This window comes from Somniosus microcephalus, chromosome 11, assembly GCF_052327205.1.
Source record: "Somniosus microcephalus isolate GS21.2 chromosome 11, FLI_Smic_1.0, whole genome shotgun sequence".
In the NCBI taxonomy this organism is placed as follows: Eukaryota; Metazoa; Chordata; class Chondrichthyes; order Squaliformes; family Somniosidae; genus Somniosus; species Somniosus microcephalus.
This window is the reverse complement of record NC_140997.1, coordinates 196,794,121-196,816,927: the sequence shown is the minus strand read 5'-3', so window position 1 is coordinate 196,816,927 and position 22,807 is coordinate 196,794,121. Positions and strand designations below refer to the sequence as shown.

At 43.6% G+C, this 22,807-nt stretch overlaps 1 protein-coding gene across 1 annotated transcript in view; it reads left to right on the top strand.

Annotated features, from left to right (window-relative positions):
• The window catches only part of cacna2d3a (calcium channel, voltage-dependent, alpha 2/delta subunit 3a), a 1,196,772-nt gene that overhangs the window by 767,740 nt on the left and 406,225 nt on the right, over window positions 1–22,807 (top strand). Inside the window, exon 12 of the mRNA XM_086001643.1 lies at window positions 14,563–14,641. Within this exon, the coding sequence (XP_085857769.1) occupies window positions 14,563–14,641 (79 nt within the window). The remainder of the gene's footprint in view (window positions 1–14,562; window positions 14,642–22,807) is intronic.

The following is a 22,807-nucleotide window of genomic DNA, read 5'->3' as shown; positions in this document are numbered from 1 at the left end:
TCTTACTTTTCCTTTCTGTCTATTTTTTCTCTCTTTTAATCCAATTCCTTTCTCTCCCTCTCTTTATACCTCTTTCTGTCTCTTTATTTCATTTGACTCAAATTTCCCTATTTACTTCTGTCTTTTACGCTGTTTCTTTCTCTATCCTTTCCTTCCAATGGTGAAGCCATTGGGCACGACATTCACGAGGTCACAGATGCAACATTGGCATCGCTGCACTGTTATCAGATCAAGGTTGCAACAATTTGTGGCGCAAATATAGTGCAATGTCAATGGTTAACATTTAAGTGTCCAATTAACATCGTTTGCCGCCAAACCTGCCATTGCAGCAATTTCTGGCCCATTATCCCGTTTTGTTAATTGTCAAACCTTAGGACTTTAGGGAAAAGCTCTCCTCTCCTTGACATGTCCTTAACAAGCAAAAGCACCACTAATGCAGTGACAGTGCATTAACATGCTCCATTAACACTAACATACAAATTAGTGTATGAACTAGTTGTAAAGCTGAGTGCAAACAAAATCGTCATGACTTGGGTGATAGGATAAATGTGCGAGAGAGGAAATTTTCCCCTGGAGGGAGAAACAATTATTTCATAAACGAAGCTACTAATTAACCTACATTTAAACTAGACATTATTAATCACTTATCCTATGCTTGGTGTCATTGTTGGCTGCATAAAATCTCGAATCTTTTTTGGTTGAGTTTTTTTGCTTTTATGGAAAGGCAGGAATGCTGGAGAAATGCAAACAGTGAGGCAAAGGGGAAGAATGAGAACATATGCAAATGAAGGAGAACGATAAAACTGTTATTTTATGTCACACCACATGATGTCTTCCATGTGCTGGTATGTGATTAGCTGGTGAAACCACATCACTGTGCTTCTTTATGAAATAAAAAGAATGTCTTAAGTCATATGATGATTGGAAGGTACTAAGCCGATTTTTCAAATCTTGTTGGAGATACTTATATAAATTGAAATGTGTGCAATTTCTTTCTTACCAATAAGAAGTAATTATAGGCCTAGAAATTGGCCCGCACAGCTCCCGTTGTTTGGGTTCCACTCGGACTACTAAGGCCCCAATATGGCGGGCAGGAAGTGTGTGTACATTTCCGTCTGGAAGTGCGCCGCCTGCCATATTGGGTAAGGGCAAAAAATACATTGTCCTTTACCCAAGTCTGAAACACTTCCTTTACAAATAAGGAGCCTATCGCCTGTTTTGAGGTCCCTTCTCCAAGATTGGTTTTCCCTGTGCTCCTCCCGACCCCACATTAAAGGAACCAATGGTCGTTGACGCTCCTTCCCACCCCCACCCATTGCTGTCACTCTCCTCTTCCCACGTCGCCGCCGCTCCTGGCCCTGACTCCCAATCTTCCCCGCTCCTGGTCCTGACCCCTAATCTCCCATCCCCGATCTCCCCCACTCCAGGCCCTGTACCCTGATCTCCCTCACTCCCAGCTTCTGCATCCCTGGCCCCGTAATCTTGAAAAAAATGGAAAATGTCTGGTGTGTTACCTTGCCTGCTCTGATGAGGTTGTTGCACTTCTTGTGCCACTGGTCGGCAATTCAGGAAGTGAGAGAGTTGGCACTGGATGCTAGCGCCACCTTCCTCAAGATAGCACGAATGAGATTCCTGGCAGGCTTGTTGGCAAGGACGCCCAGAGTGCCTCCTTAATTCAATTTAATCAAGGAGGGCTTGGAGGTCAAGTCAGAAAAATTCTGTGTTATTCTTCTGTGCTTGGGTGCCATGCTCTTCCCTAGATGGTCCTGCTGTAGACATTCATGAAAAGTATGAGAAAAAAGATTAATGAGACATATAGTGAAGTTAGCTTAAAGTCATCTAAGTGAGTCAAGCACTGCTCCTTCCTTACCTAGTTGTCCCCTAGTCTGCTGCTGAAGTGTGCAGATTCAACAGTCTTTTTAAAGGCTCCACTCTATTTTCCATACACTCCATCAGTTTACATCCATTTTTTACATGGGATTAATGCCAATCATTACTGCAATGGGTACGCAAATCAGCTGACCCAGAAGCACTCATGAACAGTACGGGGTTAATTTTCTGGCCGGCGTCGGGCGGCTTTTCATGCGGCTGGGGGCCGAAAATCGGCGAAAAAGCGGGTCGGGACCCCCCCCCCCCACGCCTGATTCCCCGCCCCATCCGACTTTCGGACCGCCGTTTCCCCGCGCCCCGCTTCAGTCCCGGCCGCCGCTGGCAGGACTGGTCGTCGGCACACTAATTACCAATAATCACCTTGTTGAAGTCGATTTTCCAGGGCTGCTGTGACTTTGGGGCTTTCCCCACCTGAAACTCGCCTGCGGTGAACCCCGCTGCTGAGACCTGGCGTGAAGCTTGCCTGCCTGCTTGCTGTCAGCTGCAGGTCAGGAGAAGCTGCGATTTAAAGGGCCAGCACTTGTATTTTGAAGGACCTTGTTGTTGCAGGTTTGGGGCTACTTCTTCAAGGCTTAGGTACAGCTGTGGAAGGTTGGAGCCTCACACACTTCTCCAATACGATCTCCTGGGAAGCCCCTCTCGCCACCCTCACTCAGCGCTTCCTCAGCGGAGGCATCTACGAGAAGCATGGGGTGCCTTTTTTTCCTTCCCTTCTTGCCATTAGAGGACTTCCGGCAGCAGAGGTGGCAGCCACAGAACCAGGAACAGCAGGATGAGCACCAGGAGCACCAGGCTGCTGCTCACTCACCTGAAGCTTCACAGGCCAGAAGGGGCCAGCACTTGGAAGTGGCTTGAGAGCACCTTGCTGCACTTTAGGGGGCCATGGGGACCCGTTTCTGCACTGGCAGTCCTACTCAGAAGGACTTCCATGAAGATCTGGTTTCTCTGTTCAACAGATGGCCAACGCTCCTCAAGAGATGTCATTCTCTTATGAGCACTCACCATGTTTTCCGTACCCTGGCAAGTTATCTCCTCCATGGAGGTTGCCAACCTTTCCATGGTGATGCGTTCATGCGCCAATGACTCCACAAAGGCTCTGCTCATGGTCGCTATGGACTCCTCCATTCGCTCCACACTCGCAGCGACCCTGGAGACAAAACCTGCCAGAGACTCCTGCATCTGTGCATGGAGATCCATCACCTCTTCTCTTGCGGATGGACCCAGAGGCAGAGGGTCGACATGCAGTGCAGCTGAGCTGAGCTGGCAGAGTCCTGCACCCTCCGACGAGGACTCTCCACTGCTGTCCCTGTCTCCAGAATCTGCTGAGGCTCACTTGTGAGCTGTGAAACACCAGGTGACAACACTACTCTACGTCCCGAAGGTCCCCCCGAGATGTGAGTGTCTGCGCTGGTGCTGGGTGCACTTACTTCTGCTGACGCTGTGCCCTCAGAGGTTGGAGCTTCCTCTGAGGAGTCTGGCTGCACAGCCTATTCCTCCTCCACAGTGAGGACGGGGGCTCTGGATGGTACTGTGGGGGAGTAAAGGAAGGAGTTAGGGATGTAATGCCAAGGTTCTTCTGGTGACTCCCAGCGAGTTGGCATCTGCTGACATCTGCATCCATGCAGCATTGGTCTCAGTGGGAGGCCTCTTCCTCCCTGACCTAGGGAAGAGGACCTCCCTGTGGGCCCTAACCCCATCTAATAATGCCTGCAGTGAAGCCTCGTCGAATTTGGAGGCAGCTCGGGGTCTGGCACTGCCCACAGCTGCTGCAGGCTCCTCTGCTATCCTGTATGGTTCGTTTGGAAGCCTTCAGAGGATGCTGTGCTTGCTATGGACCTTGAAAGCACCACAAATGATGACATCATACTGTGGGGATTTCTGACTGGAATTGGACAATTAGCAAGGCTTCCCACATGCTGGGAATTAATTGGCCACTTGAGGGAAAATTGTGTGGAGCTGGCTGACACTTTTTTATGTGTGTCAGAAACCCCACATTCGGGGAAACCCGACCATTTCCCACACAAGCCGAAAATCGGGGCCTACCTCTTTTGACCACCGACAGGGGCAAATCTTTTTCCAAAGATGTAGCAGCGCAACTCGCCACGTAGAAATTCACTTCCTTAGTATTTTCACAAACTGCCTGCCATAAATAAGTTCAAATCCGTAAACAGCTGTACAAAAGTCTACGTTTTAGAGAGTCTTTCGTTAAAAAAGTGGCGCAATATATTGCCCACAAAGGGGTAAGCATGACATTTACACATAGGAAGTTTCTGATCTTAGGTGCACTGTCAGGGAAAGAATGTGCAGGGAGGTCAGACAAATCTTCACAGTAAAGAGAGAAAATCAGAAGGTGACTCGCCAAAGGATGCTCTTGCAATCCAGCAATTGACCAACAAGAGAGACATTGTGCACACCTTCAAGAAGATTGCCTGTCCAACCTCTGAGCAAGGCTGTGGTGTAAGGCCCAGGGAAACCCTTAAATTGGAAGGTATAAAGAATTGGCAAAACCTTACACAAAAAAATAAAGTTTAGACTAGAAAATAGAATACTTAATTGTGAATTTGGAATAAGTGAATAATTTTGTGAAGTAAAATATTATTTACTAAACAAGCATGGATTGTATTTGTTTCCCAAATTGTGCAACACCTATTTAAGCATATACCTTATGCAGAATTGTGTCTGACACCTGGATTTAGGTATAGCCCAGGAGATGTAAAAGCTTCACCTATGTGATGACTAGTATTTCTAAATTAAATGAGTTTCAGTTTCACTTCAATTCCCTTGGGCAGCCTGCTAGATCTGGTAGTAGAGTGAGTTTGAATCCCACTTTCGAATGATATTTGAACTTGTCTTCCCTCATTGATCAGGTTTAATCAGTGCTTGGTCAGGCTGCTGCATGAGACACTGTGTGACAGCAGAATGTCCATATTAGACAAAAGGAAAGCAAGAGACAAAGCTGCCAAGGTCAGTACCATTCTGGAGAACATAATTTGCTGGCCAATCAGGGAGCAGTATTGACACCAGCCATAAAAAGGTATGTGAGCACCTCCACTCTCAGCTGAAGTTAAATGTGAGGGGAAAAAATAAAAATAAAAAGCAAGGAGTGAAGTCCACTTTAAGCAGGCATGAATCCATAAACAGAGAACTGCCAGTGGAATGGAGGTGCTAGAGAGAAAATACAATTTTACAGGGGAGATGTTGGGATTGTACTGATGACTGAAAATTAAGCAAAATGATTCTAATCAGTTATGGATGCAGTTAGTCAACTGTACACTTTTATAATTGTGGATTCCTAGTCCTCGTTCTCATGAGTCATAGTTGTATACATTTAAGACTCAAATTTTAAGGAGTTTATTAATACACAATATCTATACCATCATATTTATTGAATATGGGTTATTCATACCCGACATAATCAACCTGTTAAGATAGAAGACTGATATCCTTTGTTACTAATGCTTATTTCCTCATGCAGTTCATAGACCTTACAGAGTGCTTAGGTCTCATAATAGTCTCTACAGCAGTTTATGCCCTAATAAATCAGACGAGCTTTGCAGAGCTGCTCCCAATAGTAATGAATCCTTCTGTTGCAATTTCCAGTTCAGAGACACAAATAATGAAGCAAAGCTGCCCCATCTGGCTACTCAGTCAGAGTGCCATTCTTCAGTTAGCTCAGTCAGTGCACTGCAGGGGAGCAGTTTATTCAAGCATGACAAAGGTCACCGTGCTAGCAGGAGTGAATCATAGCTCTTAGAGACATGACTGACAGTAACAAATGAAGCTGTTTATGAATTTTTATCATTGAAACTGCTTTTATTAGTTGTGCTGTCAGTTATTTTTATTTTTGAAAGTGTCTGCTGGCTTCAACTGTTTTTCATTTGCTATTTAAGATACATTATCTGTCTTTTGTCTATTATGATTTTTTAATGTTCATATTAGTTGATTTAATCTTCATACCATACACACATAATTAGTACTGGTTTTAAATATTGATAAAGTGATTAATTTCATTTATATTTTGCTTTGTGTAAAAACTGATATCGTCCACATTCTCTTATGGTAATTAGCAGAATTCTAAGTATTTGGAAGCCCCCTTTGGTAATCAGTTTGTTGAATTTCAAAAGTATTTTTCAAATCGATAGCTGTGTTTACTAAATTGCAAAATGTGACAAAATTGTACAATTGCTTTCTTGTCACACATGAATAATCATTTTAATCCACAAATGGTATTACATTTACTGCAGGAATTACTATCCTGTTCCTGCGGAAGCCTTTCTATCTTTTACTATCCAGAACACTCTGCAGTAACCTCACTTTAGTAAAGGTCCTAGCTACATGTGAACTATGCAGCCACAGAGATACGTTGCTAAAGGCATTCTGTGTATGACAAAACAATACCGTCATTTTAGTAAGACAAAAGCTAGGCATAGTTGTAATAGGTTTTGCAAAGTACCTTGGGGGAGCTGTAACCTAAACTGCCTGATTTGAAAAGGTTATTTCTTCTGGTCCTAGACATATTTCTGATGATTTTATACTTCTTCCAAATGTTAGAGAAGCAAAAGTGTGTGACTGCTGTGGCAGATACATATCTTTAAGCTGAAAATAGCAAGGATTGATACTGTAACATGGTAGTTGATATATGTGATAAATTGTCACTTCTAGACTATTGTTGAGGGCTTTTTAGATTGGATTTCAGTTCTACCCCTCTGGATGTTAGGTTCTCTTCAGTGAAAACCGGGTTACTATAGAATCCACAGATCAACCAAGATATTGAAAACATTTGGTCCAAGGTTTTTTAACCACATGGCAAAAGGAAAATAGGTGGAATTGAGAAGCTATGAGCCAAGAAAAAAAAACCATTTGGAGTAAAAAAAAGTTATACTTCAAACTATTTAAGAATGAATTACACTGTTTATTGTATATTGAGGTATTTTATCAATTTTTCAAATAATTTACGGATATTGAGTTGTGCAACAAATGACTTTCTTTCTCAGGTCATGATATAATACAGAGTAACATAATGCGGACTACCTAACAACTTACACAATATTTGCAGAAATGTATATTGGAGTCCTATACAGCTGTACAATTCCTCATACATGGGTATTTATTTTGGGAGGTTCGGGGTGCATGGCGGGGGGGAATGGAGGGAGGGGTAGAGAGATATAATTTGTTGGTCAATGGGTTGGGGTAATGCTTGGTACCAGTGGGAGGTAAGGATGCTGGTGGAGCACAGGGATGATATTTAAGAAGGAAAAATAATAGAGGCTGTGCTTTTTGTGTACTGTATTGCAGGCAAGACTGTGTTGGTGTCTCCCCAAAGCAGTTATGTTTTCGAAGAACAAATAATTAGCACATTTTGGAAAAAAATGTTAAGCTCCAAAATATCTTTTAGGTTTAGTCCAGCAGTGCAGCATAGTAGTATACCAAAATGCTGAGCTGCAGCATGGGAAGATGTATGGCCCAGTCTTTATCTGTACTGGTGCAGTTGTAGGGCATCTACAGGAGAGAGTTATGTCACAGTGTTTTCTTTTTAACCTTTTCATGTCTGCCTCAAGAGTGGTGGGAGCGGAGGCATGAGTGCAGCATGATTAACCAGAATTATACAGTGGTAGAGATACTCTGGAGCTGAATGATAGGAGAAAACGTTTTTTTAACTAGAAATTCAAAATAATTAACATAATTTGTCACATAAGCTTACATACAAAAAGCAGTTCACTTGTCTTAGAAGAATAAATTGCTTAAAACAAACTGTTTAAATTACATTTAATTAATCTCTTTTGTAATACATGTGTGTGTTTATCTCCATCATTACTAATCCTATGAAATGCATCTTTTTTAAACCATTAATAGAGACAATTTTAGAAGTCTGTTCCAAAGCTCTGCGGATTCAATTATTATCAAGGTTTTCAAAACATGCAAATGTGTTCTGTTGCATCAAAGGATTGCTCAGAAGGGTAGATTTTATAATTTAGCGTTGCCGGTACAGAACTTTGTATGACAGAAGCACATGGTAGGAATTCATTATTTAATGGATGGAAACCATGCAGGCTGTGGATCAGGAGCACGGACCTCTGCACCCAAATTCCCAATATGAACTCCTGTCATGTGAAGCTCTGTATCGGGAGCACAAAATCATAAAAAGTACCCCACGGTTTTTAACAGACAAGACCACGGTCATATGTTGTGCACAACAAATATAGAAAATTGTAATTAGTAAACTAGAAATAATCTGAAATATAAATTAAATTATTTTTTATACTTGATCAGACTAACATGCAGTTTTTATCAGTTCAGTAGAAAATCATTTCAGACTGTACAAGAATTTTAGTTCCCAGATAAATATGGGAGCAATTACCCTATTGTCATTTTCGAGGGACATTTATGTGCTTATATATTCAAAGAAATCTAAATAGAAACCTGAACAGCTGTGTCCCCTGAAACCATTTTCAACAGAACAGCTGCAAATCCATTTCTGGATGCAGTGCATGTTCTTTCTGCCAATTCAAAGCCAATACAGCTGGAATATTTCAAGCACTTATTAATTTAGGGGAAAATGTGATGAGAAACAGAGCACGACTCTTTTGAATTCTATTCCACATGAATGATCTGAACAGGGCACAACAATTGGTCCTGTCCCAGGGGTTCCATAATACGTTAATAGCCTAAAGTATGTAAATTCTATTTATTGGCAATTTGGAACAGGTTAATTAAAGCATTTATATTTTTTCTCTTGTACCAAGCTGATGATGAAGGTTAATATTAGGCCTCTAGAGATTTTTCTTTGCTCATTTGCAGGTGTAACATAGATAATCGTTCACAGTTAATTAGAACTACAGTATTTAGGAAACAGTCATATCTTTCTTGGCTTGATGATGGTATTGGTAGAGAAACATTAGACTTTAATACACTGAAGACGGTAGTGGAATGTCTACATCATATATATTAAAATAAAAGGGACCTGAAATTCTGACAGCACCATCAGAAATCAAGCAGAGTAGTATGTTTGCCTGTCTCCAGGTAGTGGTGATAACTCCACCGTAACTTGCTACGTCAGCCACTTTAAATAGGCAGAGGTGTGCAGGCTGTGTAGATACAACCTGCAATGCCTCACATATGCTGGGGTGGGGGCAGAGAACAATGAAGGGTGGGAGTTAGGCCACAAATTGGCAGGAAGTAGTTAGAGGATTGGGCAAGAAAGAAAACACGTGGAGGGGTAAACCAGTGGGAGGGGTAAACCAGTGGGAGTAAGGGGTGTGGAGTGATGACATCCGAGGTCTAAGGGGGCCAGGGTGTGGGGAGGGGAAGTGGAAAACATCTGGGAGTGATACTGAACACTGGCGCAGCAGCAGGGTATAAAACCTGATGCTGTTTAAAGATACAATGGCAGCACTGGAGGAAGCATCAACCTGGACGATAAGGATGGAAGCCAGATTGAAGAAATGAGTGGCAAACCTCAGGGAGTTGGATCTGCCTGTCCTTGTAATGGAGATACTGATCGGGAGGGAAAAGCTATGGACAAAGTATGCACTTTGTGGCTGTGGCAATGGGTGTCACCTCCTTGAACACTAGGACACCTTTGCAGTGCAGGAAAAAGTTTAACCACCCCACCAGAGCAGCCAAGGTAAGCTAGCTGCTCTCTCTGACCCATCTTTTTAGCCAGACGTGGAAATGGGTTCTGACAGTGAGCAATGGAGGCTTGGCAGATACCAGCCCCTGGCTCCAGAGACTAGATTGGAGCCCTAGGTCTCTAAAGCCCCAGTGACAATGTTCGTTAGAGAAGCAATTGCTGTACTTAGGGCTTTGGACAAGGTTGAGGGTGGGGAGGCAGTGCTCAGCTGCAGAGGATAGATACATGGGAAAATTTGAATGATACATTATCACAGAAGCATAATCCAACAAAAAATCCCATGCCAAACCAAAGAAGGAGATATTCTGAGGGGTGACTAAAAGCATGGTTAAAGAGGTGGGTTTTAAGGAGGGTCTTCATAGAATCATAGAATGATACAGCACAGAAGGAGGCCATTTGGCCCATTGTACCTGTGCCAGCTCTTTGGTAGAGCTATCCAATGAATCCCACTCTCCTGCTCTTTCCCATAGCCCTGCAAATTTTTTTCCTTTAAAAGAGGAGGTGGAGAGGCAGAGAGATTTAGGGAGGGAATTCCAGACAAACAGTTGGCTTACTCTGGCAGCTCTGAATGGAGCTTAAACATCTAAGACTGCAGACAGTTTAAGTGTTACATCCACGTTCAAACTCTGACCATAATGTAAGACTGCCATTCTCCTATCCATTTCCCATCAATACAAAATGGTTTTCAGTGATTCAAAAGCTGCATTTTAACTTGGGGGGGATCAGGAAGCAATTTGACTCCTGAGCGCACTGAAGCTGGGAGGTTTGAGATCACCTCTAGTTGACAGTCTCACGGCTCTTAACTTTATAAAAGGTAGAACATTTTAACTGCCCATTAGATAGCCAGTGGTCCATCTGCTCTCTATTTACATTAACAGTTAGCTGCCCAGGGAATGAAGCTTTGCACATACATCCAGACACATGCTCAGTACAATTTTCCCACAGAATTCAATATATCCTCCAATGACAAGCACCCAACAGTGCAACACAGCTTTGCTGGCCATTCATTGCACTGTACAGATATTGATCTGATAATGATATCTGTAGTATAATGGCACTCTAAGAAGCCATATCATGGCTTCAGTGGGGTATATTTTCTGGGTTGCAGCATCGTTCCTACCTGTACAATTCATCCAGGATACAGGAAATTCGGTGGCACATGTTTCAGCATGGTTCATGCTGAAATACCACCCCCACCACAATTTTAGTTTAGGCTTAATGCTTGGGTAGATTGTTCTTGCATATTTTGTGCAAGAGCTAAATTTAAATATTTAAGTAAGTTGATAATGCATGTACAGTACATGTAAACATTTCTTGTCACTCATGACTGGATCCCATTGTGGCCTCTTTCAGCCCAGCTGCAGTGAGCAAAGAGAGAAGCTCCATAAATAAAGGAACACTTAAACGGACAGAGACTTTATTTATATAATTTATGTTTCCTTTTTCATTTTTTTTTACTTTACTATCTTTTTCCTGTGTTATTTTTGTTTTTGCTCTTTTTTGTTATCATTGCATGATCAGAATATCTCTATGGAATCAAAAACATTGTTTGCAAAAAATATTGGGAAGCCCACAGTAATTGAAACATTTACCAGAGTTCAGCAGAACAGGAAAATGGTAAAAGAAGAGAAGGCGTGGAAAAGGGTCTTTACTATTCAAATGTTCACTCCCGCACATGGAATGGATTCTAATGCTTGTTATAGAGTCCCATGACACTTGACAGGACAATTTAAAATTAATGATGGGAGTTCATTTGGAAGTACCTTGATAGTACTATTTCATGGTTTAAGAGTTACAACATTTAAAGATGGCCTTCCGGGGGGATCAGCAGACACCAGAGGCCAACTGCCTGCCCCTCCCGTTATGCTACCAATCATATCTGTAGGTGCTGGCACATTTACCTAACAGTGAGTGAGAATAACTGGCTTCACAGGCTCTAGGTCAGCACCAAGGCAGTTGCACAGCTGTGCCATCGGCTGCAAGCATACCTGTTGCAAACTTCCAACTTAGGAATGGGATGACTAGTGCTAGTCTGCCTTTGCCTCCTCCCAGGCTAGAATAGGGATCATCTAAAATACTAGCCAATATGCAGGCCACATATGTATCAAACAGGTGACTGACGCTTTGATCAGCGTGGCCAGTAATTTCATTTATTTTCCCACTGAATAGCAACAGTCACCCAATGTCACTGCACTGCTATATTTCCCAAAGTAGACGAGTCATTGGTGACAACTACGTGGCCATCCAGCATCCAGCTCCTTTACCTCCTCTGCCGCCACTTGCTCCTTCTCACCTGTGCACTGTGACTCACCCAGCGCTATTTCCTGAAGCTCAATACCATCATCCTGCAGGATGTGTGTAGCTGTGCTGGTGTTTGCAAACATTGGTGAGAGGGACACAGGCTCCTGTGAGCTGCTGTCTTGTCCTGGGCCACTAGCACTGTTGGAAGACTCTTGTTCCAACTGGCTCCAAGAGACACCTTCCAAAAAAACTGACATACTACAAGATACTAACTGTGTATGATATTTATGTGTACAGGACTAAGTAAGTGAGTAAGGGGGAACCAGATATAATAACTCAGTGGTACTAGCCTGAGCTTGTGGTACTAGCCTGAGCTTGGGGGGAGCTGGCAACTTCACCTTCCCCTACTTTCTCCATGGTCAAATATGCAACAATGTTTCACCTCCAAGAATGGCCCTTGTCAAGGGAATGTAACACTTGTAGGGGCAGACTTTCATCCCCCTGTCAGTCGGGATTGCAGTGGTAGCACAATGAAAATGGTGGCGTAGCACTCATCACCCCATACCCGCTGATGTCCAGGTCATCACCATTTAGGCAGGAGCCTTGAAATGAGAAGCCCAGGTGCCTGCTCGAAACAGGTGGGAGCCTCATTCACCAGTACACATCAGGGTCCTATAATGTCATTAGGACCCTGATGCAATTTTGAAGCACCAATGGGCAGAACATGCAACATGTATGCACCACCTATTGGTACTTGGTGTAGAGTGGCCTAACCAGAAGCCCTTAAAGGGACCACTGCAGACCCTGATACCTGACCCTCCACAGTCATCCCCCAGGATCACACGCCTCCTTTTATTTGCCTGGACCAGCTGGGCTCTGCCGTGGAGCCGCCAGATTTCCCAACCCCTCCAATCACTTAGCTACTCCAAAAGTGTGAGTGGCTCACCAATGGAATTCAAATGAGGCCCGACCATGAAAATAGTTTGTGCCTCTGACCACTTCCATCGGCAGGGCGGCTGGCTCGATCTGCCCGCCTCCCACCCGATGAAAGCTGTCACTTCAAAATTAACCCCATAATTTCGAAACCCTTCTCTAGTTAGGGTATGTTCCTCTCTATTCTGTGCCATCTTGTCATGAACTGAACTTTGGATGTTTTAAAAACAGAAAATGCTGGAGATACTCAGCAAGTCAGGCAGCATCTGTGAAGAGAGAAACAGAGTTAACGTTTCAGGTCGATGACCTTTCGTTCTGACGAAATCCCAAATTTTAACTCTATTCAGCTAAACACCAACAACAAAAGTTACAGATTAAAGTTTCAAAGGATTCAGCTAAATTATTTTCCTGAAAATGTTTTAAAAATTTACAAACTCAAAACTTAAATCAGAACCATTGCTAGAAAATCTTCAAAGTTTATCAAACTTGTTTGAAGGTATTTTTAAACCCTTAGAGCATTAAACTTAAATAGAGCTCTGAATCTAAACCAAATGTGCCAATTTATACTTCGAAGCATCCAGCCTCTACCAGGGTCCAGCTTTCACACTACAGGTAAGTGCTGATTGGATACTGACCTCATATGCTTGTCCTTTTCACATCTCACAATATATCTGAATCCTCCAGGATGATTCCCATAGTGTGTCACAATCACTTCCAAATTTTAGGAGGCCTCACACTGTTGGCGGGTCCTCGTATGCAACCAGCCCATCTCAAAATATTGCAGGCAGTGGGGGACCTCGCTGAATTTACCACATAGTTTTTTGGTGTTACCATGTGTACATCATTGTTGCCTGCAACAAGCCACATCAAACATGTTTATCTGGGGAGCCTTGCAATTGGGAGTGTATATTGGAAATTTAAATCAATGGTCAGGAAGCCTTGCACAACACGCACCCAAATTTCCAATATGCCCACCAGGGGCATGAAGTTGGAAAATTAATGCTATCAAACTTTAGATAGCCACATATATATTTGCTGCTATGTATTTGTGATGAGCCTTTTGACCCCTTCTTTATTGCGAATCTTCTGGCCTCTGACTCTTTCACTCAATCGGATATGCAAGAAGATAAGAAAACGAATCACAGTCCGAAATAAAAATATATTACACTCCACAGTTCTCAGCTACAGTTAACATTACAGAAAACAGTAAATGCCATTCCAACTGTTAATAGGATTTATCCGGGTTATGATCTAATTATGTTACTAATGCATGGATTTGGAGTTCCTTAATAGAGAAACTCTGGTGTCGCCTCACTTTCAGCCTTGTAATGGCTGAAAGATTGTTACTGAGCAATGTATATGAACCGGCTAGTGCAGCAGATTGTATAGGATATAGATTTGCATACATATTTGTCTACTTATGTTTAGCTAGCTTATGATTTGCACACAGTTACTAATCTGTTGGGGTTGTTCCTAATATTTTAATGTACAATTCCTAAATTGCACTCCAGCCCCACTTAAATTAATAAATTAAAAAATTTCCCTTGATGTATTTCCCTAATAAATATAAATATGTTATTCCTATTCTTGTCTCTTGGTCTACAGACCAAATTTAAGACATCAGAATTAAAAAATAAATTCATCTTTAATTATTTATCTAGCTGTGATAATAGTTTGTAAACTACGAGATATGCTGTTATGTAAAACACTGTCATGGGAGACATGAAGCTAAAGTCCCAATGAATGATTTTAACACCTCTTTGATATTACACTCACACTGCAAGCATGGCTATACATGACAAAATAATATTACTTAATTAAATTTAACAGATACAAAAGTCTAATGAGGTGTCTTTCTATTTTTTCAGGTGCGCATATTCGCCTATTTGATTGGACGTGAGGCTGTATTTTCTGAAAATCTGAAATGGATGGCCTGTGCAAATAAAGGTTTGTCTTTGATTTTTGCACAGAAATTGCAAGCAAATGATTCTGGCTTGCTAAAGTCAGGATAAGCAATAATGAAAAAAGACTCATTTCATAATAAAAGTCACCTGTTCTTGTGTGAGTCGTCTGGAAACTGCATGACAAGGTCTTTGGATTTGAACGGGTGAGAAATTGGAGATTTGTGATTTGAAAGATTGCCAAGTGCCTGTGAAACCTTGGACACAATTGTGACAACAAAGTAATTATTTTAATCCTGGCATCATGTAGAGTGCTGTAAAAACTGCATTTTAATTTAATGCAAATGTAGCTAATGATAATTCCTACTATATCTGCTAATATTTTAGAACTAGAAATGAGCAGAAATTACCAATAGAAAGATGAAATTGGATCCAGGCCATTACACATATATGTTTTGTTTCTTAGCATTATCCAATTGGGTTTGCTCTTTTGCAGTGAATGATTTCCTGTAATGTAGCCATATTTTTAAGCTATTTCCTTTTTTAAAGAATTTTCTCCTTTCCACTTTTTTTGGTCACCTCATGCCATACCTGTTATTTTTCTGTGTAGATAAGCACAAAATAACCATACAGCTCAAAATACAGGGGTAAACACCGTGATACTCGGTCCCTGTAGCACTGTTGTTCATCAGGCTCCGGCTCCCTACATTTTGGGCAAGGATACAAGAAGCCTGCTCATGGTTCTGCTCAATTAGTGTGCTATAATGTGTTCTTAACTGCCTGTGGCTAGGCTCATTATGACTTTGATTTTAATGTAAATTAAGGGTCGTCCCCCCCCCCACCCCCCCCAATGCGACTGAAACATGTAAGCGGTGCAGGAATAGATTCTTGTCTGTAATAAAAAATAATTTTGTTCCTCCTAGCTTTCGAACAGACCCACTCTTATTTCCCGCTCTCACTTTTTCGGCCTCCAAGGACCAAGGATTGAAGGAGGCATTGTGGCCAAGCCATGAAAAAAAATGATGGCACTTTAATGGCAGCCAGTAGCCCTTAACCAGCTGCTGTTGCCCAACATTCTGGACCCCCACCTTGTGGTGCATCACGCACTGGCAGCACCACTAACATATTCAAATAAGATGATCTTGCATTATTATGCAGCTCCTTAGAGACAATGGTCACAGCGTCTTTGCACCTGGACCACATTATTTGCCTCACAATCTCAATAAAATTTGATAACACAAAAGGACATTGTTACAAAACTATGACCACGATTTCACCAGCCGTGGCGAGTTCGGTGCGGCCAGAGCAGACAGCAGCCTCAAACTCCGCACCCGTCTTCATCCCGCTTCCTTCAAGTGATTTTGCCCTGATTGGACTTGTTAAGCCCGCCCTGCGAGGTTCCCGGCCAATTAAAAGGAAGCGGGTCTGATGATGTCATCTGATGAGGCGTCATCAGCTGGTTTCCTTAAAGGGACCATGCGCAAATTGATTTTGACAGTTGCGCTGTCAGTGTTCTGCAACATTGAGGTGCTGCAAACACTGATAAGCACCGCACAAAGGTGCACGGCTGCACCCAGGCTCTCCCATGGCGAGGGAGTCACAGCACGCAGGGAGGTTCTCTTCCCTTCCAATGGGCAGAAGACACCACCCCAGGAGACCAACGCAGCCTGGTTGAACATTGCACAGGAGGGCACAAGCAGGGTTGTCGTCAGGAGGACCAGGCTGCAGTGGCGCAAACCTTTCAATGATCTCAGTAGATCACGAAATGTTACTGCCAAGCCACACTCAAACTCATCCTGCTGTGCCACTCATCACATCCCCATCACTCTGCCTTCCCTACCCTACTCCTGCACATCTTTACTCACACCAACTTACCTTGCACCTCCACCCATCCCTCTCTTATCTACATTATCACTTCCCCATCTCACTAGCCACCCCTCACACTCACCCTCATCCTAGTGCAAGCATACCAACTACAACACACAAGGGTAGGCACTTGGGTGGTTTAGCCAATGTTCATGTGAAATTTCTGTTAATGTACTATCAAACATTGAAATCTTTATTTTGAACACTTTGCGTTCTTGGACAGATTTGTGTGCACCTTTGGAAGTGGCTTTGTGAATTGTCGTGAATGGTGAGACATAGGGCTGGATTTTGATACTGGAGGTGTGTAGGAGGCGGGACTACAACTTTTGGGGTTGTAGCCCCGCCTCCATCAAGTTGTGGCCAACCCACTCAATTTGCACTTGATTGACCTGGTTGAGCCCGCCCAGCGGGCTCAGCAGGCCAAATAAGGGCAACCCGGCAACAGGTGACATCACAGATTGACATTTCACCTGTCAAGAGCTTTTGACAGATGAAATATCAGCGTTTGACAACTCTTTGAAGCTGTCAAACACTAACAATCTGTACACCAGGTTAATTCCTTCCTCTCAAGCTGATTTAGAGATCTCTCCAGAACAGAAAGCTGAATGCTGCAACTTTTGACAGCTCGTGGCCATTCTGCTTTCTGTGCTGGTGAGATGAGGGACTCCCGAGACCTGAAGGAAGGAAGGCTGTAAAGGTAAGTAAAACTTCTTTAAACACTTTAAACACACCAAACACACTTACCTCTGCACTCATGCACCCATCACTCACCTGAACACCGGACATCTCGAGCCCTTAAGCCCGACGGTCCACCTCGCTAACTTGGCGTGGTTTGGAGCCGTCGGGAATCCCACACTTCAGGGCTAAAAATAGGGATTAGGCTAAAAGCTGCCTGTTAACTACCTGTTAACAGGCAGTTAATTAGCACTAATCCCCTTCCCGCCTCGGGGAGGCGGCTCCCAGCACAGGTCGGGTATCCGCCTCCTTTGAAACTGGCATGGAGGCGGGTTGGGGGCGGGATGGGTTCGTGCCCCCCGATTTCGCGATTTTAAACCCCCACACGCCTCCAATCCCACCTCTACGGCCCAATGAAAATCCTGCCGATAATGTCCCCCGCCCCCAATGGTGATGAGTGTGAAAGGAATGGCTTGGACATCCTAGGGATGCTTTATGGTATTGGTGTGGGGTGGTGCCAACCTGGCGCATCATGTGGCAGCTAGGGTTAAGTGAAGCAAATCTGGACATGGTGAGGCCATCGCTGGCATCCCAGGCAGCAATGTGCATGGGTGATGATACCCTGTGTCCAGTGCAACATCAGTTGATTGCGGAGAAGGTTGGTGTGGATGTTGGTGCTGCTGATGTGCCCGGTGCTGCTGGTGTTCCCGGTGCTGCTGGTGTTGGGGCTCATTGTGTTGGGATTCTGAGGACCAAAGTGAGATTTTTTCAAGGGCTCCGATGTTGATAGAATAGATGGCAGGTGAGGTTGAGATGACAGAAGTAATCTGTCAATGTTGAAATAGGTTGTTCCAAGGAGGTGACAGTGGATAGCGAGATTACTCCAAACACTTCAAAAGTGCATAAAGTTCAAAAGTTGTTTCCAATTCATTAATGCTCCAGCTTCTGACATTGGAAAGTGACCAGCTGTAAAATGGTAGCTTCTATACCACTTTTGCAGTTGTCGCCTATTCAATGAAATGTAGAGTGTTCAGATCCCAACATACTTACCTGGCGTGATCCCCGAGTGATGGGAACCTCGTGGAAAACTTGGGAAAATGGTTTGTACCTGGTAAAATGGTGATTAAATTGCTTTAAACACCCTCTTAACTAGCACAATTGCATGACCCGCCACTTGGCGCTGTGTCTGCAAAGCGCAGGCAGAACTGGCACTAGGGAAACTTACAAGGAGGCGGGTTTAGAGCGGGATACCGCCCTGCTGATTTTGACAGCGGACCCACCTCCGAACCCACCCTCTGAGCGCTGGAAAAATTCAGCCCCATATCTGTAAGGACATTATATAGACATTTGACTGCAGTTGTAATAGCCAGAATAATTGCTTATAAACTGCTGTAACTGTGAAAATGCTACTGCCAAGAAAGAAAGGGTCTAGGATATATAATGTGCGATAAGATTAAACAGGCATTCCAACATTTTGCTTGGTTTACCTATGAGAGGCAGGGAGAAACTTTGTAGAATCTTCCTTCAAGAAATTAAATGGCTTGGGTAAATTCGTGGTAAAATGGACTGTGTATGGTTTATGGAAATAATAGGCTTGCTAGCAAAATGGTCTTTTCCCATTCTGTGCTTTCTTATGGTTTAATTAAACAATAGATCAGTGAATTATATACAACACAGCAAGATCAACACAAGAAACTAACGAGTAGATTAATCCTGTAACAAATTCATCATATAGTATCTGTCACATTGAACATCCCTGTAATAACATTTTAAACGACCATGTGGTTAAATTGATAAATTATCCCAGTGCACAACTTTAATTTACTCCAGGCGAACTGTACAGATAAAACTACAGTGATTTTCTTCTCCCTGAAAATGTGGCATCACTTTCTGTGATAACAAGTCCCATAACACAAATTAGCAAACCTCAGGTTTTGCATTACATTCAATGCTTTGTTGCAGGTTAATTGTGTTTGGGCAGACTCAGTAAGTGCCAAAATAAAGTTTGTCTTGCAGACACAAAAGCCATTATTCAGGCAAAAACCTTCCATGATACTCCAATATAGTGTAGCCAACTGCACTCGTGCAGCACTAGATCTGTCCAGGGAGCAAAGCAAAGTGGAAATAACACTGATATGGTGCGTTCAGTTTTAATTGGTGTACGCCACCTTCAATTTACCAACTCAAATGGTAAGCAGATGAGTTTGTTTCAGTTTATGTATTTTCTATCACAGGGCCTGTAATTGATCACACAATGTTCCACTGAAACTGAAAATTCCATTGATTGATCTGTCACCCAAAGCAATCATTGCGTTTGGATGATGGATTCCACTGGTCACAATTTTGATGGGCGAGACAAGGCAGGAGCTGCACTACATCGTCAATGGCCAGTAAATGAACGATATAATTATCCTGATTTTTGCCAATAAGTGATGTTATGAAGTCTCATGGAATCAGGGAAAAGTTGGGGTTCATAACAATAGGCTGATTTCATGATTTGCAAGATGTGCTGGGCAGGAAATCATCAGAGCACAGCCCCTGACTTTCCATCCATTAAGCTAAATAGATGGGAAATCACTGTCTGCTGGACCATGATTTCTCAACCAGCACACCTTGCAAGCACTGCTCTTTACCACGAGTGCCCAATCGGAGAATCATCCCTTTCGTATATAGCCAAATACATCAGAGATGGGATTGATATATAAACACCATGAGGCTGAATTTTCTCTTCAATTACATCCTTCAATGCTTTGCCCTCATTTGCACCTTAGCATTGCCGGACACAAGGAATAATTAGTGCTGGGGGTGTTAAATTTTAACGGAACAGTTTTCCTTTTTTTATTTATTCATTAACGGGCTGAGGACATCACTGGCAAGACCAGCATTTGTTACCCATCCCTAATTGCCCTTGAGAAGGTGGTGGTGAGCCGCCTTCTTGAACTGCTGCAGTCCGTGTGGTGAAGGTACTCCCACAGTGCTGTTAGGGAGGGAGTTCCAGGATTTTGACCCAGCAACGATGAAGGATCGGTGATTTATTTCCAAGTCAGGATGGTGTGTGACTTGGAGGGGAACTTGGAGGTGGTGGTGTTCCCATGCGCCTGCTGCCCTTGTCCTTCCAGGTGGAAGAGGTCATGGGTTTGGAAGGTGCTGTCGAAGAAGACTTGGCGAGTTCCTACAGTGCATCTTGTAGATGGTACACACTGCAGCCACGGTACGCCGGTGGTCGGGGGAGTGAATGTTTAAGGTGGTGCATGGGGTGCCAATCAAGCGGGCTGCTTTATCCTGGATGGTGTTGAGCTTCTTCAGTGTTGTTGGAGCTGCACTCATCCAGGCAAGTGGAGAGTATTCCATTACACTCCCGACTTCTATCTTGTAGGTGGTGGAAAGGCTTTGGGGAGTCATGAGGTGAGTCACTCGCTGAGGAATACCTAGCCTGCTCTTGTGGCCACAGTATTTATGTGGCTGGTCCAGTTAAGTGTCTGGTCAATGGTGACCCCCCCCCAGGATTTTCATGGTGGGGGTTTCGATGATGGTAATGCCATTGAATGTCAAGGGGAAGTGATTACACTCTCACTTGTTGGAGATGATTATTGTGTGGTGCAAATGTTACTTGCCACTTATCAGCCCAAGCCTGGGTGTTGTCCAGATCTTGCTGCATGCGGGCACTGGCTGCTTCAATATCTGGGGAATTGTGGATGGAACTGATTACTGTGAAATCATCAGCAAACATCCCCACTTCTGACCTTATGATGGAGGGAATGTCATTGATGAAGCAGCTGAGGATGGTTGGGCCTAGGACACTGCCCTGAAGAACTGCAGCAATGTCCTGGGGCTGAGGTGAATGGTCTCCAACAATCACAACCTTTGTGTTAGGTATGACTCCAGCCAGTGTTGAGTTTTCCCCCTGATTCCCATTGACTTCAATTTTATTAGACAGCAGTCCCAGAAGAGGGTAAGTAAACTTTTTTTTTAATGGTTTCCTTGCGGGCCAAGGTGAGCAGGTGTACTGCTCCGGGCCCCACAAGGAGACCAAGGACCCCTGGCTACCCTCCCCTGATTGCGATCGCCTTCCCCCCACTCCACTTACCTGACATCTAAGGACTGTTCTCATAGTGCCCAGCTGTGGCCTCCTGCTGCGTTTGCTCGACTTCTGCCTGCTGGCTTAAAGTCATTGACACCAGGTATGGGCGGGAATTGGGGCCTGGTATATTTAAATGAGGCCCAGGCTTCACGACAACGAGATGGCCTCATAATCGCTCCCGGGCCTCAGTTAAAATCGGGGCTGTAATGTCAATTTGCAAATTGTGGCTACTGGCAAGTGTGGATGAAGACTTGTTAAAATTATGCACATTTAATAGTCTGTTTGGCAGAATTGCATATGCAAGAATACCCTTTGGGACCACCTCAGCTGTAGAAATTTTCCACCTCATAATGGAGTAATTTTTAACTTGTTTCGCCTGGATTTAATGGGTGGTATCGGGGTACAGCCTATTTCCAGCCCTGTCACTGCTCCCACTGGAGTTATAATGGGAATGCAGAGGAGGGCCCATGCATTTTCTTGACCAATATATCTAGGCTTTGCAAATGCGAGAATAGATGCCGTCTGCTTGATTCTTGATGAAAAAATCGCTGTTCTGTGACAGATTTTTGATTTATGATTGCAACATGCTTCTTATTAGTTCACTTTCATTTTCAAAAAATAATTACATGCTGAACACCTATAATGCTATACAAAATAGAAACATAGAAGATAGGAGCAGGAGTAGGCCATTCGGCCCCTCGAGCCTGCTCCGCCATTCAATGAGATCATGGCTGATCATCCAAATTCAGTACCCTGTCCCTGCTTTCTCCCCATATCCCTTGATCCCTTTAGCCTTAAGAAATATATCTAACTCCTCCTTGAATATATTTAATAAATTGGCCTCAACTGCCTTCTGTGGTAGAGAATTCCACAGGTTCACCACTCTCTGGGTGAAGAAATTCCTCCTCATCTCTGTCCTAAATGGCTTACCCCTTATCCTTAGACTGTGACCCCTGGTTCTGGACTCCCCGGCGATCGGGAACATCCTTTCTGCATCTAGTCTGTCTAGTCCTGTTAGAATTTTATAAGTTTCAATGAGATCCCCTCTCATTCTTCTAAACTTCAGCGAGTATAAGCCCAATTGACCCAATCTCTCCTCATATGTCATTCCTGCCATCCCAGGTATCAGCCTGGTGAATCTTCGCTGCACTCCCTCCATGGCAAGAACATCCTTCCTCAGATAAAGCGACCAAAACTGCACTCAAGGTGTGGTCTCACCAAGGCCCTGTACAACTGCAGCAAGACATCTTTGTTCCTGTACTCAAACCCTCTCACGACGAAGGCCAACATACTATTTGCCTTCTTAACCGCCTGCTGCACCTGCATGCTTACCTTCAGTATGCACATGCTTGTGCATTTAAATAGGAGAGAAAAGTAAAAAATGGGGAAAGAGAGAAACAGAAGTGTAGGAGGAGAGAGAGACACAGAGTGAAGGAGAGAGAAATAGTATTGGAGAAGGAAGCAGAAGGAGGAGGAGCTTAACAACTTCTACGCTCGCTTCGACAGGTACAACAGGGAGCCGGCTACCAAAGCCTTGCCACCCCCAGAAGACCAGGTGCTCACTCTGTCGTCCTCCAACGTAAGGGGTGT